The following is a 13661-nucleotide window of genomic DNA, read 5'->3' on the forward strand; positions in this document are numbered from 1 at the left end:
ATGCAAGCATCAACACGTTATCCCAAAAACATTTGCACGACTGCAATATTTTTGCATCATTCACCATCTTTTAATTAATATATGCACGAATTTGTAATCATTTTTCAATGAATTCAACAGTTCATCTACTTAACAAAGTTACAAACAAGCTAATAATAGTTCTAGCTGCTTCTTGCATTCTCGATGGCGACGACTAAGTCATCGTATTTGGCTCCGGTAACTTCTTTTACAATCTTGCTATCCTTCAATATCTTGAATGTAGGAACCACTTTAATCCCTAGTTCTTTTGCCAGAGGCTGTTGACAGATCATTATAAAATATCAACCTTGAGTTGCATAGATTTAGAGCAAGAAATGGGATTGCACGCACCTTGTTATCTTGGTTGCAGTCAAGCTTTAAGAAGATAACATCGTCATACGATTCAGACAATTGTTGAAATTTTGGCGCCATCACCTTACATGGACCGCACCTGCATGTTGGAAAACGAATCTAAAGGTTTTGACAAATGATTTAGCATATTCTGAAGCAGTAAAAGCATTAGATCTCAACCCTGGATGCAGATGCAATAAGGTTGAAGAAAATGACAATGTTGGCGCCTTAAATATCGTAATTATTTTTTGAAAAAACAAACCCACCACCCAAGAATGAACACTGTTCAATTCTTGAGATATATAACCGGTTATGACAAAAATCGGATTCCTTTAAATTCATAGTATAAACTCCAGATCTCCTGAAGTTCCGTGGAACTTCCAAGGCTATGAAATGAGACTGGAAATTGTTATATCCTAAGACTGCAAGAAATAATGGATTCAAGAATGCCAAATACCTATGATACTGGATGAGTTCAACAATCCAGTCAGATATAGACAAACCAAGAAAAAATCCACACTAAACATATTCAGTGACAAAAAAGGGGAAGAACTTCACCCGATGAACTGAAACGTAAAAGGTTCCTTGCCCTTCCTATTGCTACCATGGTATTGAATCAGCACACGTGAATTCGATTCATATACAATGTAGTCCACGAAATTGTGAACAATCACTTCGAAAATGCATATCAAATCATGACATAAATACTCTAGTTAGTGCATCACTAAATGGATCACGTCCGTAAGATGGTGGATCTTGATATCTGACTAAATGAAGCAAACATTAACTATTGATTTCCTTCCCCGGAATGGGGCCTTTTTTCATTACTCAAAACTGCAAGATCATAAAAACGTCCAGACACAAACAAAGTGGAAACTTGTCGATCCTTATCAAAGATGGTTGCAACTACTTAATTCAGATTCCTTGTTTTATAAAAAAAAAAAAAAAAAAACATAGCAAGACATTTTTTTCCAGTGTACGATTATAGACTTAAAATTTCATCTTAGGCGCAATGTTTGGAGGGCTACGGAAAAATGCATTCACAGGGGCTCCAATTTTCGTTTCACACTGCTGCTTCATTGAACCTCGTTTGATCCATTCACAACCACCCTAGTGATTCCCAAATGAAATCAACAATCAACATTCCATTGAAATCAACAAAATTTCACAAGAATCGTCGAGATAGAAACAACTATAAATCAACAACAATAAGAAGGATCAACGCACGTAGAAAACAGGGATAATTATGATAAATCTCACCACTGAGTGTACATATCGACGACCACGACCTTAGTACCAGCTGCTTTCACGATGGGCCAGAAGGTATGCACATTGACCTCAGTCACTCTGCCCACCTCCGCCACCGCGGCGGCGGCGTCCAAGCTCGCCTTGACCCGTGAGCCCACTCTCAGCCGCTTCTCTGTCCTCGTCACCATCCGGCGGCAATCACCTGCGACGCAGACCACAGGTTGGCCCAAAATAACCTTGTGCGACACCGAATTTTGCACCGATGAACTCAACGCAGCCGCACTGTAAAACTGCAAAGCCATTTGCACACTTGGAAATGTTGGGTCTATCTATAGGTCGAAGAAAAAGTGGAGGATACATACATAATCAATGGAGATCGGAACATGTGAAATTACTGGTTTAGCCTCAGGAATCCTTGGGTATTCGCGGATAATCTCGGGCGAATTTTGGGATTTCGACCTAATATTTGTGGCACAGGCACAACGGTTCCATGTTACGATGGTAATAACAAAACAAATTGAAATAGGAAAGAAAGCGAGAGAGGCAATATTTTCCGCCACAAAGTTGACACATGAGGATAAAAAATAATAGATAAAATGGTACAAGGTCAATATCCATGCGAATTTCTTTCTATTTATATTATTTATTTAAATTATAGCAATTCATTTTCCATGTGAACTTGTTACTATTTATTGTTATTATTATTTATTTTTGAATTTTATAAACTATATGGACAAAGTTTTAAGAATGTTGTTCGAAACAACTCATGCCGTGACGAGAATCACCGTGTATTGATGAAGATGAGAGTGCGATTAATTGATCGAGTTATAGCAAAAATTGAAACTCGTGGTTTATTAGAGGGCATGTTGGCTGAGAGCGATGGGGCATTGCTCGACGGATGTGGTTTGAGGCGATCGTTGGTATGGATTGGAGCTTATGTTGATTGTTATCACACACCATAATGGTTGAAGTTTGATGGGAAAACCAGTGGAGAGGAAATTGTATTGTTTTTATTTATGAAATGATCAAAGATGGCCCTGCTTTATACAGAATCGAAACAACAAAAAGGTAACGGGGGGAATAGCTAATGATGAAATGAGAAGAACCTGAACTATAACTAAATGCCCCCAGGTAGATTCTATGCTGCCTGGGGTGCTTCAGTCGTTGGATCGTAAGAAATTTTTGAAGCCATCCAAGCTCTATAAACCTCCGGGAGAGGGAGATCGACAATTTTTCGGCAACAAGGCATAATACTAAATATACTGATATTAAACTTGACAGCAGCTGCAGATTTTATATCAAACCCCATTCTTCGAGACCTTGTTATGAGGTTCATAATATATTCCACTATCAATGCACAACAAAATTTTCCTGTTGTACTTGTGCATTCAAGGAATCAACGAGGGTCATCCAGAAAGCAATTCTCTTGAAGCAATATCCCACATACGGTATACTTGCCCTGCACCTCTTCATCCGAAAGAAATGGAAAACTAAACAGGTTCAGTATCCAATAATATGTCACAAGAAAATAACACTCTCCCTTTGTACCATTGGAGAATACTTGATTAGCTTTGTCAACCTCAGTAATATGTATCACAGCTTATTGAAGTATTCCTCTCATTGCCTGCAAATTACCATACTGACATGAATGTCAGTTAAATATTTGGAATGAGAGTAAGTAGGATAAAACGAAATATCATTAACACTTCCCACTCATGATACAATGATTTATACCTAGAGCAAAGCCTTATCACCGCTTCATAAAAGGGATAAAAGCGATCACTCCTAGAAATATTCCAACAAGAAGGAAACTTAATAGTCAATGATAATTACAAATAATATACAACGTTTATTCATAAAAACCTAAATTCTCCAACATATTTCTAATGTCAGATTGAGGTAGAAGAAGATATAGAGCCAATAATTATCCTGTTAAGCAACCTGTATATGCTCGATTATATTCACTGAGTTAATTTTGGTTGTAAGATAGAGAAGTTCATGAACGCACGCTGCTGCATTGTGCATCTCAAATATTTGAACAACATGATAAATATCAAGCGATTCATCTGGACAAGAGCTGTCAAAATGGCAAATGAGATTTGTTATAATGTAGTCTGTCACATCCCGTAAGTCATATCAACTTTATCTATGCCATCAGCGCTCAATTTGTTGGCTATCCTCTGGTTGCCTGCCCAAAACATCAGAAACTAGTGTGAGAACTGAATATCATAACACGGCATGCACTCATGCTAAATTTGAGTAAAGCTGATCTCATACTCGATATAATACTCATACTTTGTTGTTCATTCTAATCCCACTATATCTAGTTTATAACTCCATACAAAAGGCAACAAATTTGTCATCTTTTAAAAACTATTAACGGAATTATAACAAATTTAAGCACACCTGTTGAATAGTGTCAAAAATTCGTAAAAAAATAGGCTACAATCCGGTTATATAAATATGGACAGGTTTTCCTTGAATTTTGTTATTTATACTTGTGTTCTTTTTACAAGAGATACATATATCACTAGTAAATCATATATACATCAGATGTTGAAAATCACGAAAAGGGAAAAGGGGTAAAAACAGCTATATATTATTTCTGCAAAATGTCTCAACCAGATAGATAGTAGCAGCATGACCATCTAGGCGTACAAGGAATGATTGCTTCACTTCTCACGTATATTTCCATTCCCTTCAAAATAACAAATAAAATTATCAAGATATATTAGTCTCAATTTCCCATGAGAATAAGATGTATGTAGAATCCCTTGGATAAAATTACTCACTGAATATATTGGTTTTCAGGGTGGATCGTAATGATAATCCCTTCAGTTTTTTATCCCTTGATTGCCTAGTTGATTTTTCTGTGGTTGAAACACGACTAGTGCTTTCTCTGCCTGAAATTTCTATTTTTTTCTTCAACTTTTCATGGTAAATAGCAGGTGGTGCTAGCCTCAACTGAACTGTGTTTTCAAGCTGAACTAATTTCTGGTCTTTCTGAAGATTATTCAAGAGTTCAAACTGTTGCCACCAAGTTCAGGGATGGCAAAAGTTGATTGAATGAGCATGTGTAAATAATTATAACAGCAAAAGATTATCGAGCAGAGGTAAAAACATACCCTCGAAGCAGTATGAGAAAAAAATGAGTTCTCAAAGATATCGTGTTGATCATGAGGATGCAATGTTTGCGTCCCAGATGCTTGCTGTGCCCTTAATGAGAACTTGCTTACTAAGCCGTTATTGTCAAACACAGATTTCCCAATTGCCCCTGGAGTAGATTTCTTCCTAGAACTACAAATAGGACATCCAGCAGAGGTTCCCCTAAATGACTCCTCATTTTCTTCAGGTTCACAGTGTACATGCATTGCATGACCACAACTGAATACTTGAACATTAGAATCAGAGTTTTTGGCAAGAAGGGAGTTACAGATACAGCAGGCAAAGTTCCGAGGGGCATAACCATGAGAAGCCCCCTTCCTCAGTAAACTCATGGTATAGTATGTATCATCCTGGATCAAACTGTTTGCAATGTCCTATTTAATAGAGAAAACAGTAATAATGGTAATTACCAAAAAATTATATGCTGCCAACAGGTCAAAAGTCACACAGAAATGACACTGAACATGTAAAAATTACACAGCATAACAATGATGCAATGCAAGATCAATCAAATTGCTATTATACACAGCAATTTTTGTCAGTCTAGCAAGCTTATACACAAATTACCACCTCGTTATGCAAAAGAACCAAAAAAAAAATACAAGTGCAAGGAACGCATCTTACCAGGGAAGAAGCTGAACAATTGTTTTACCTCACAAAAAGTTAACCAAACACTAAAAAGGAAAAATTACAACTCAGAATGTTCTGCATTGATATTCAACCAATTAAACAAAGCTTAAAGGGTAAATCGTCTATGAAATAAAACCAACCACGATTATATTGCATCAGTTGTATGATAAAATACCATCATTATATGTCAAAAACATAAATAAAGTAAAAGTATACAAGAAAAAGTAGACTCACCAGAATTCTTCTCTCAAAATCATATGTTCCTAGCATCCCAAGTATTGTAAGTTTAAAATCACCAAATTCCTGATTGCCATTATCAGAAAGAAGCTTCAACATGATCCTTGGAAGCTTAACATAACCAATCATTCCCTCGACAATTTCTTTAATGAATATGGTAAACAATTTCCTCTTTATGTGACTTCTACGAGGCCTGGAGATTTTTCGTGTAGCTTTCCACTCATCTTCATTTTCCACCTGACTGTATGATCCATCAAGAGAGTACTTGAGCACTTCTCTCCCCGAATTTATTCTAGCATTACTTGAATCTGACAAGAAATCAAAAAACCTGTAACGGAAAAAGATGACAGGATTAGAATTGGTTTAAAAAGAAAAGACCAAAAAGTTAACTATGAGTCAATAACGTATTCATCATATGTTCAATGCACGCAACTCTAGTCGAAGAACATTAGAAATCTAATTAGATAAGACACCTTTACAAGAAACTATGCCATGCATAGAAATTTGTACAACCATCCTTCAAACATATTTGTACAGTAGAAATTAGCATGTTCTATTGGATGTAGCATGCATCTGAAACATGCTGCCCTTATGTAGAGAATAATCGCAGTATCCTCCATGCTTGTTTCAATTGTCATATAAAATAATAGAAAACTGATGGCGGTTCTTCCGATATAAGTAATCACAGGTGGTCAGGAATCACCGCTCAGTAAAGATTTTAAAAAAGTGATTAACATCGATGATGTCCCAGTAAAAACGTAAATCTGGCAATATCATTATATCAAACTGACGAGACATTTCTTCACAAAATTAAGGGGCAAAAACTAATAAATAAAGTGCTGACTGCATGTCACATTGATGTCTTTGCACCTTCATCAGAAAATGTTGCATATTTAAGGTCAAAGCACTAAACAATTCCAAATTTGTCATGTCATAAATGACAGTACTGTTAAATATGGCAACACAGGTTAGAACGTCCAGGATAAATCTGGCAGAAGTGATGTTTAATTGCCAAGACTACAACTTCATCATCCAACAGTAGATTCTGTACCTAATGATAATATTTAAGAGGTCACTTGGTAATATATAAATATCTAAAGTGACAAAATCAAGTTAATTATTACAGTATATTCAAGACTTAAAGATGAACAGAAAAAGACATGCAGGTCCACTGATGTTCAGTTTTCAGCAACAGTCGCCTGACAAGCAATAAGTTTTTTTTACTGTAAAACACAAAGCAATTAAACTCCTCTACATCAATGACAAATAAAATGACTTGAATGAATCCTTTAAGCCTCATGTAAGAAACAATCATATATATGAGAACAATTGGCTCACGAATCAAGCAACTGAAACCAAAGGTGCTCAGACTCATCAGGTTCCAAGCGGGGACTGTTTCTTTGGCATAATCCAATACAAGAACGCACAAGATCAAATATATCAGCGACCTGCAACAGGAATTTAAGCATTTACAATATTAAGAGAGGAGGCATAAATGAAGAAACTGAATTATATGTTTTAGGTTATAAGCCCTACAGAAGAACCGAAAACAAAAAGACCAGTTAAACAATGGAAAACTATCTCATGATTTTATGCTAGTCCATAATTGCTTGAGCAACCAATATGGGATCATAACATTGTGCGCCAATTGAGAAGTAATGCCACGACGATCCACTTTGAATTGCTTTCACCCACCTATCAGTATTTGGCTCATGCACATTGAACCAGCCTATAAGCCCTGGGCCTTTTTAAAATCTACGTTGATTATCAACAAGAACTCTGATATTAAAGTTAAAAGTCCAAGAAAGTAGAACCGGGAAGTTTTAAGAAAATAACCTTCCCACTAACACAATTTAGATATATAACCTCCATATTTAATGAACTTTTCTGCCCTTGTTTAATAGATTAAATGAAAGACATTCTAATCCTTAATTTTATAAAAATCTTCGTATTCTTCCCCTTAAACTTTTCTCTAAAACCAAATTACAGTCATTCCTTCGTTGATCAACCCTTGCCATTTTGCATAACCCAAGCTTTTATAAGGCACTGGCAATAGAAACAACCACCGCTCCCATTTCAATTTTCACAGGGTTCTTGAATTGGACCGTTGGCACCTCAGTAGCAGTCAACATTGTGCGAACTATCAATGACCAAAACATCAAGAGTGGTTGTGTGATGGTGGGTAAGGAAACAGAGGAGAAGACACAAAAGAATTTGAATGGTGGCGTGTGGGTGGGAATCAACCGACTAAGTTGAGGAAAACCAGTGGTGGAGAGCTGCAGGATGAACTCAGTTGAGGTTATGCAACTGCAGGTCTGAGGACAACAGTGGCTTTACGGTGTTCGCGGTCATGGAATTTTAGACCAGTATTTCCAAATTACTGGGGTGTTGCAGTCAAGGATTCCTAGACCAATGTTTCCGATCGCTAGCCATCAAGTTGGCAATGGAGGATGGTGCAGCGAGTTTGCGATGGAGGGTGGTAGCTGTTTTTAGGGGGAGGGGGGTGTGTTTCTAGGTCACTGAGAAAATTAGAAGGCCATCCAATAAGGGTAATTTTGGCAAAGTGACGTGGAACATTCTAAATGGAGGTTAATTTTCAAAGAAAAAAATTAGATACGGTCAAAAATCTAATGAAAATGGATTAACGGAGACGGATGTTATATATCTAATGTCCCGGTAGACCTCCCAAAACAATAATATAATAGAAGCAAGAATCCCTAGTACATATATATCACTCCACAATCGCTTGTCGAATTAACGTGGAACAAGATTACATTGCACGTACATCTTTCTTCTTCATAATGGGATTGAGATCATCCAGTTTACTATCAAAGCATCCCTTTTGAATTACAGCATCAAGTTTGACAATTCTGTCACGAAGATTAGAAAGAATAAGCAGAAGAGCACTTCCAACTTCCCCAACCCTTTCTAATAAGAATGAAGCTGCATCAACTATTCCATATTCCTGGCACAATCGCAAACAATTTTCCACTCTATAGCTTTCAGAAGTTTCCAAGAATTTGAGAACAGATTCACGTTCATATTGACACAACAGCTGCAAAAGTAATAGGAGAAAATTCAATCGTTTGCAAAGAGAATAAATAAATAAGACTTAAGTGACTGATACCTACATTCGCCCCCTGCTAACAGGAGCAAATTTTTATTCAAAAAAAAAGGTGGAGCGAATATGAATTGAGGGAAAGGCAAAAAAATTAGGATGGGAGAAATAAATGAACAGCAAAATGGTCTTTGAGGATGACGATCCCTAAGTAAACTTTACAAGCAAAAAGTTCACAAATATGTAAATAAAATAAGGTGCGGGCATAGAGGTTTGCTGGCAAATACAGAGTCGGGAGAAAAAGAAAAGAGGCAGTCAAAGACTTGGGGCAAAACCCGTATTTCTTATAACCAAGGTGCCTCAAGGAGTAAAAATATTACGAACTTACAGTCAGGTGCAAAGAGAGACAAAAATCTAATCAAGGTAACATGTTTTCTTATACATAACATGTTTCATTATTTAAAGAAAAATTATATTCATGTTTGAATGGCCCGAGGCGCACCACTTTTACATTGACATATGAAGGGGATTATGATACGACTTGTAACTTTAGATGTATTTTATATATTCAATATGCGGAGTGATGTAAATTGTATTTTTCGACAATATTATACAAGTTTATCATTCATGTTCCTTCCAACTTTTCCAATAAAAGGTGGTTATTCATTATTGACGACACATCCAGCATACCAAGGTACCACTATGGATTCGGGTAAGTATAGCAGTACTTTATACATCAATAAGGGCAATAGTTGTCAACAAATGTTAGGAATAAACAAATAAATAATTTTAAAAAATATGACATTGTTGCTAGAAAGCTTAGAAAACATTTAAAAAAATCGTTCAAAGATTTGACCAAGTTATTATTACTTTTAACAACTAAACTACATGGACGCCACAATTTCAGGATATCGCATTAAATTCGTCCATTTTGACTAACTACGACATACTTCAGAAAATACCAGCAAAAAATAATAAAGTGTATCATAATAAACCAATATTATAAATCAACCATAGAAATTTATGGACATCTGCAATCATATGGAAGAAATTTTCATAACATGACAACAAACTCCCACTAAAATAACATGAAGAAGAATAAATAGGTTAACAGTATCAATTTTGTATCTTCATCATAAAGAAGAAATACAAGTACAAGAGACAAAAGAAAGACAATAAGCAAGAAAAAAAGAGAGAATGAGAAGGGAATAAGGAAAAAATGCTCACATAAAGTTGTGACTTGGGCGACTAAGATGCCACAGTTTAATCACCTGCTAATATCGAACGTAGGCACCTAGCTAGGGATTGGAAATTTATTTGTTTTTTTTTTTTTTTGATAAGAAACATAATTTTATTAATAATGGTAATTAAAAATTACAGTAAGTGGACTAGAGGTCCACTAATCGTAGCTATATAAGCTTCTAGCTTCTAGCAATACACATAATGCCAATTTCTGAAAAGATCAAAAGTAGACAGTCCCTCAAAGTTTTTATCCAACCGAGTCCAATTTGCCGTGTTGAATTTTATTCTTTCCCAACAATCATCTGAATTTTCCTCAAGATCTTGGAAAATTCTCTTGTTTCTCTCCAACCACACTTGCCAAGTAATTCCATGAACCACCATTTTCCAGAAAATTTTCTCCTTTTTGCCAAGCAGTCGGCCCAAATCAGTGTGGAATAAGTCTTGAGTTGTCTTCGGTGTAGCCCAAAGCAACTTCAATTCTTGTAAAGCCCTTGCCCACAAAGCATAAGTGAATCTGCAATGAACGAACAGATGATCTTGTGTTTCTTCATGGTTACGGCATAACACACACCAGTTTGGGGAAAGCGACCAAGTAGGTAATCTCTTTTGCATGACCTCGGCTGTCGGTAATTTCGAGAGAATCGCTGTCCATGAGAATATCTGAATTTTGGAAGGAATGTTTATTTTCCAAATGACATTGTAGAACTTGAACCGATCTGGATTATTATAATCTTTGAAAAAAGAGTGGTAGAAAGATTTGACAGTGAAAATCCCAGAATTATCCCCTTCCCATTTTTTGAGATCATCAACACCTACCGCTAATCTCACACCCTCCAAGGTTCTCAAAAGCGAAGTTAATTGAGTGATCTCCTCCTCTCGGAGAGATCTACGAAAGCTGAAATCCCATGAAATAGAGTTTGTTGATGAGTCAAATAAAGCATAATGATCAATAGGATAACTGTGAGACAAAGATAACTGGAATAAAGAATGAAACAAATCCTTGAGAGATGCCTCCCCCACCCAAATATCCTCCCAAAACCTTATTCTATTCCCCCCTCGAACCACTAGTTTAGTAAGTCTGTGATAAGTCGGGTATGTCGCTGAAATAAACTTCCACGGGCATCTAAAAGTCACATTCTTAGCCAACCCCGCATCACATCCGTTTTCTTGTAGCCCATACTTACTCTTGATTATTTTCCTCCATAATGTATCATTTTCCACATTGAATCTCCACCACCATTTCCCCATTAAAGAAATGTTTCTCAAACATAAATTCCCAATGCCCAATCCTCCTTTTTCCTTCGGTCGGCACACTTTTTCCCATCTCACCATATGACAATGTGAATCTCCATCATTTCCATCCCATAAAAAATTTCTCATGACTTTCTCCATCTCCCCCGCCACTCCTTTGGGTATCTTAAAAAGAGAAAGGTAATATATCGGCAAGGCTGTAAGAACCGAAGCAATAAGGGTCACTCTACCTCCTTTTGACAAGAATGCCTTTTTCCAAGTAGACAATTTCCTAGAAACCTTAATCATAATAGGCTCCCAGAATGAGGTGGTCATTGGATTACCCCCTAGAGGGACTCCCAAATATTTCATCGGCCAGCTTTCCTTTTGACATCCAATTTCTGCGGCTAAATCTTCCCCATCTACTACCTCTTTAGTTAAACCCAATAAAGCACTTTTCTCCCAATTAATCCGCAGTCCTGACATATCACAAAAAGCTTTCAGAATCAAGACCAGAAACCTTATGTGTTCGTCCGTCTTCACAAAGAACAAAGTATCATCCGCGAACTGTATGTGTGAGACCTCAACCTTCTCTCGGCCCACCTCATATCCTCTGATAAAGTTTCCTTCCTTTGCTTTGTCAACCAATCTTCCCAAAACATCGACCACCATATTGAACAGAAAAGGTGATAACGGACATCCCTGTCTAAGTCCTCGATACGCTTTAAATTTCCCCCTCGGTCTCCCATTGATCATAACAGAAAATGACACATTTGAAACACATCCTCTCATCCAGCCTCTCCATTTCTCCCCAAATCCCTTTTTTTGTAGTACAAAATCCAGAAAATCCCATTCGACATTATCATATGCTTTTTCAAGGTCAATTTTCAGAACCCAACCATCTTTTTTTTTCTTCCTACCCTCTTCAACCAACTCATTCGCAATTAAACAACAATCTAAAATCTGTTTCCCCTCGGTAAATGCATTTTGAGTTTCTGAAAGTGTATGTGCTAAAACTTTTTTCAACCTAGTAGCCAAAACCTTTGCAACAATCTTGTATAAGCTTGTTGTGAGGCTTATGGGTCTAAAGTCTCTGACCTTCAACGAATCATTTTTCTTTGGTATCAAACATATGTATGATTCATTTGTCAACCCATTTATGACTCCCCCTTCATGGAACTCTTCGAAGACTCTCATTAAGTCGCTCTTCACTGTCTCCCAGCAATCTTGATAAAGAGCCAAAGTATAGCCATCGGGCCCGGGCGCTTTGCATCTATCACAATCGAAAACTGCCTTCTTAACCTCCTCTAGTGAAAAAGATTTTTCCAGCTCCTCTCTCATGTCATTATCAATGTTTCCCCATACCACTCCATCAATCCCAAATCTAATCACTGGTCTTGTGCTGTACAGTTCTTTGAAATAATCGACAATAACATGAACTATCTGACCCTCATCTTCAATCACCCTACCATCATCCAACTCTAATTTGGTAATCATTGACTTTGTCTTCCTATGATTTAGCACGGAGTGGAAAAACTTTGTGTTGCGATCGCCTTCTTTTAACCAAGTAAATTTTGCTTTTTGGTGAAACATTCTATTCCGTTGACACAACAACTCTTCCAATTCACATTTTTTTTCCAGTCTTTTGGCCACCCCTTCCGCAGTAATCCTCCCCTCACTCTCCATTTCATCCAGTGATGTAATTTTGTTGCGAAAATCTGCTTCCTTCATCTCGATATTCCCAAACTCCTCGATGTTCCAAACTTTGATCTCTTCCTTAATCATCTTTAGTTTTCTCATGAACTTATAACCTTCCCATCCTTGAACATGATTATTATTCCACCACCCATCAAACTTAGCTTTAAATTCTTTATTTTGCAACCACATATTCTCAAATCTGAATGGACAAGGCCCCCATTTAAGTTTCTGTGTTTCCAGCACAATTGGGAAGTGATCCGATGTAATACGAGGCAAAACAGATTGTTTTTGAAATGGGAATAAATCGACCCATCCTCTCGAGAACAAAAATCTATCAAGCCTACTACAAATAGGTGTGGACCGCAGATTTGACCACGTATATTTTGCATTTATCAATGGGGGGTCACATAACTCCAATTCTTGTATCAACATGTCGAATCCCGCCATGCTTGTGGTTTGTGTGTGGCTATTGAATTTCTCCACCAAATATCGCACAACATTGAAATCCCCTCCCAAACACCACCTTTCCCCACAAAGAACTCTCAGTCCAGCCAATTCATCCCAGAATTTTTGTCGATTTTTTGGTGAGCATGGTCCATATACGGCTGTAAACCACCAGCTGTCTAAGTCATTATTTTTGTCTATGCATATCGATACAGTAAATTCCCCAATCAAATTATCTGTTACCGTAACTACTCTCGGGTCCCACATTACCAGAATACCACCCGAAGATCCAATGGATGATAAATGAACCCAATCAACAAACCTTGATTTCCACACACTT

General features: G+C 37.1%; 2 protein-coding genes across 2 annotated transcripts in view; both read right to left on the minus strand.

Annotated features, from left to right (window-relative positions):
- Positions 1 to 46: 46 nt before the first annotated feature.
- On the minus strand, positions 47 to 1958 carry LOC140807436 (thioredoxin F1, chloroplastic-like). Its single transcript, XM_073164274.1, has 3 exons — positions 1630 to 1958; positions 370 to 469; positions 47 to 296 (listed from the first exon to the last, which is right to left on the minus strand). Exons 1-3 carry the CDS (start codon positions 1917 to 1919, stop codon positions 162 to 164), a joined length of 525 nt encoding a protein of 174 aa, XP_073020375.1. The 5' UTR covers positions 1920 to 1958; the 3' UTR covers positions 47 to 161.
- A 1340-nt stretch (positions 1959 to 3298) lies between these two features.
- Positions 3299 to 13661, minus strand: part of LOC140807434 (uncharacterized) — a 33084-nt gene continuing 22721 nt past the window's right edge. The window contains exons 14-20 of the mRNA XM_073164269.1: positions 8435 to 8704; positions 6988 to 7097; positions 5647 to 5977; positions 4743 to 5156; positions 4410 to 4644; positions 4240 to 4315; positions 3299 to 3805 (exon numbers count right to left, since the gene is read on the minus strand). Of these exons, the coding sequence (XP_073020370.1) occupies positions 4290 to 4315; positions 4410 to 4644; positions 4743 to 5156; positions 5647 to 5977; positions 6988 to 7097; positions 8435 to 8704 (1386 nt within the window). The 3' untranslated portion in view covers positions 3299 to 3805; positions 4240 to 4289. The remainder of the gene's footprint in view (positions 3806 to 4239; positions 4316 to 4409; positions 4645 to 4742; positions 5157 to 5646; positions 5978 to 6987; positions 7098 to 8434; positions 8705 to 13661) is intronic.

This window comes from Primulina eburnea, chromosome 12 (genome assembly GCF_022965805.1).
Source record: "Primulina eburnea isolate SZY01 chromosome 12, ASM2296580v1, whole genome shotgun sequence".
Classification (NCBI taxonomy): Eukaryota; Viridiplantae; Streptophyta; class Magnoliopsida; order Lamiales; family Gesneriaceae; genus Primulina; species Primulina eburnea.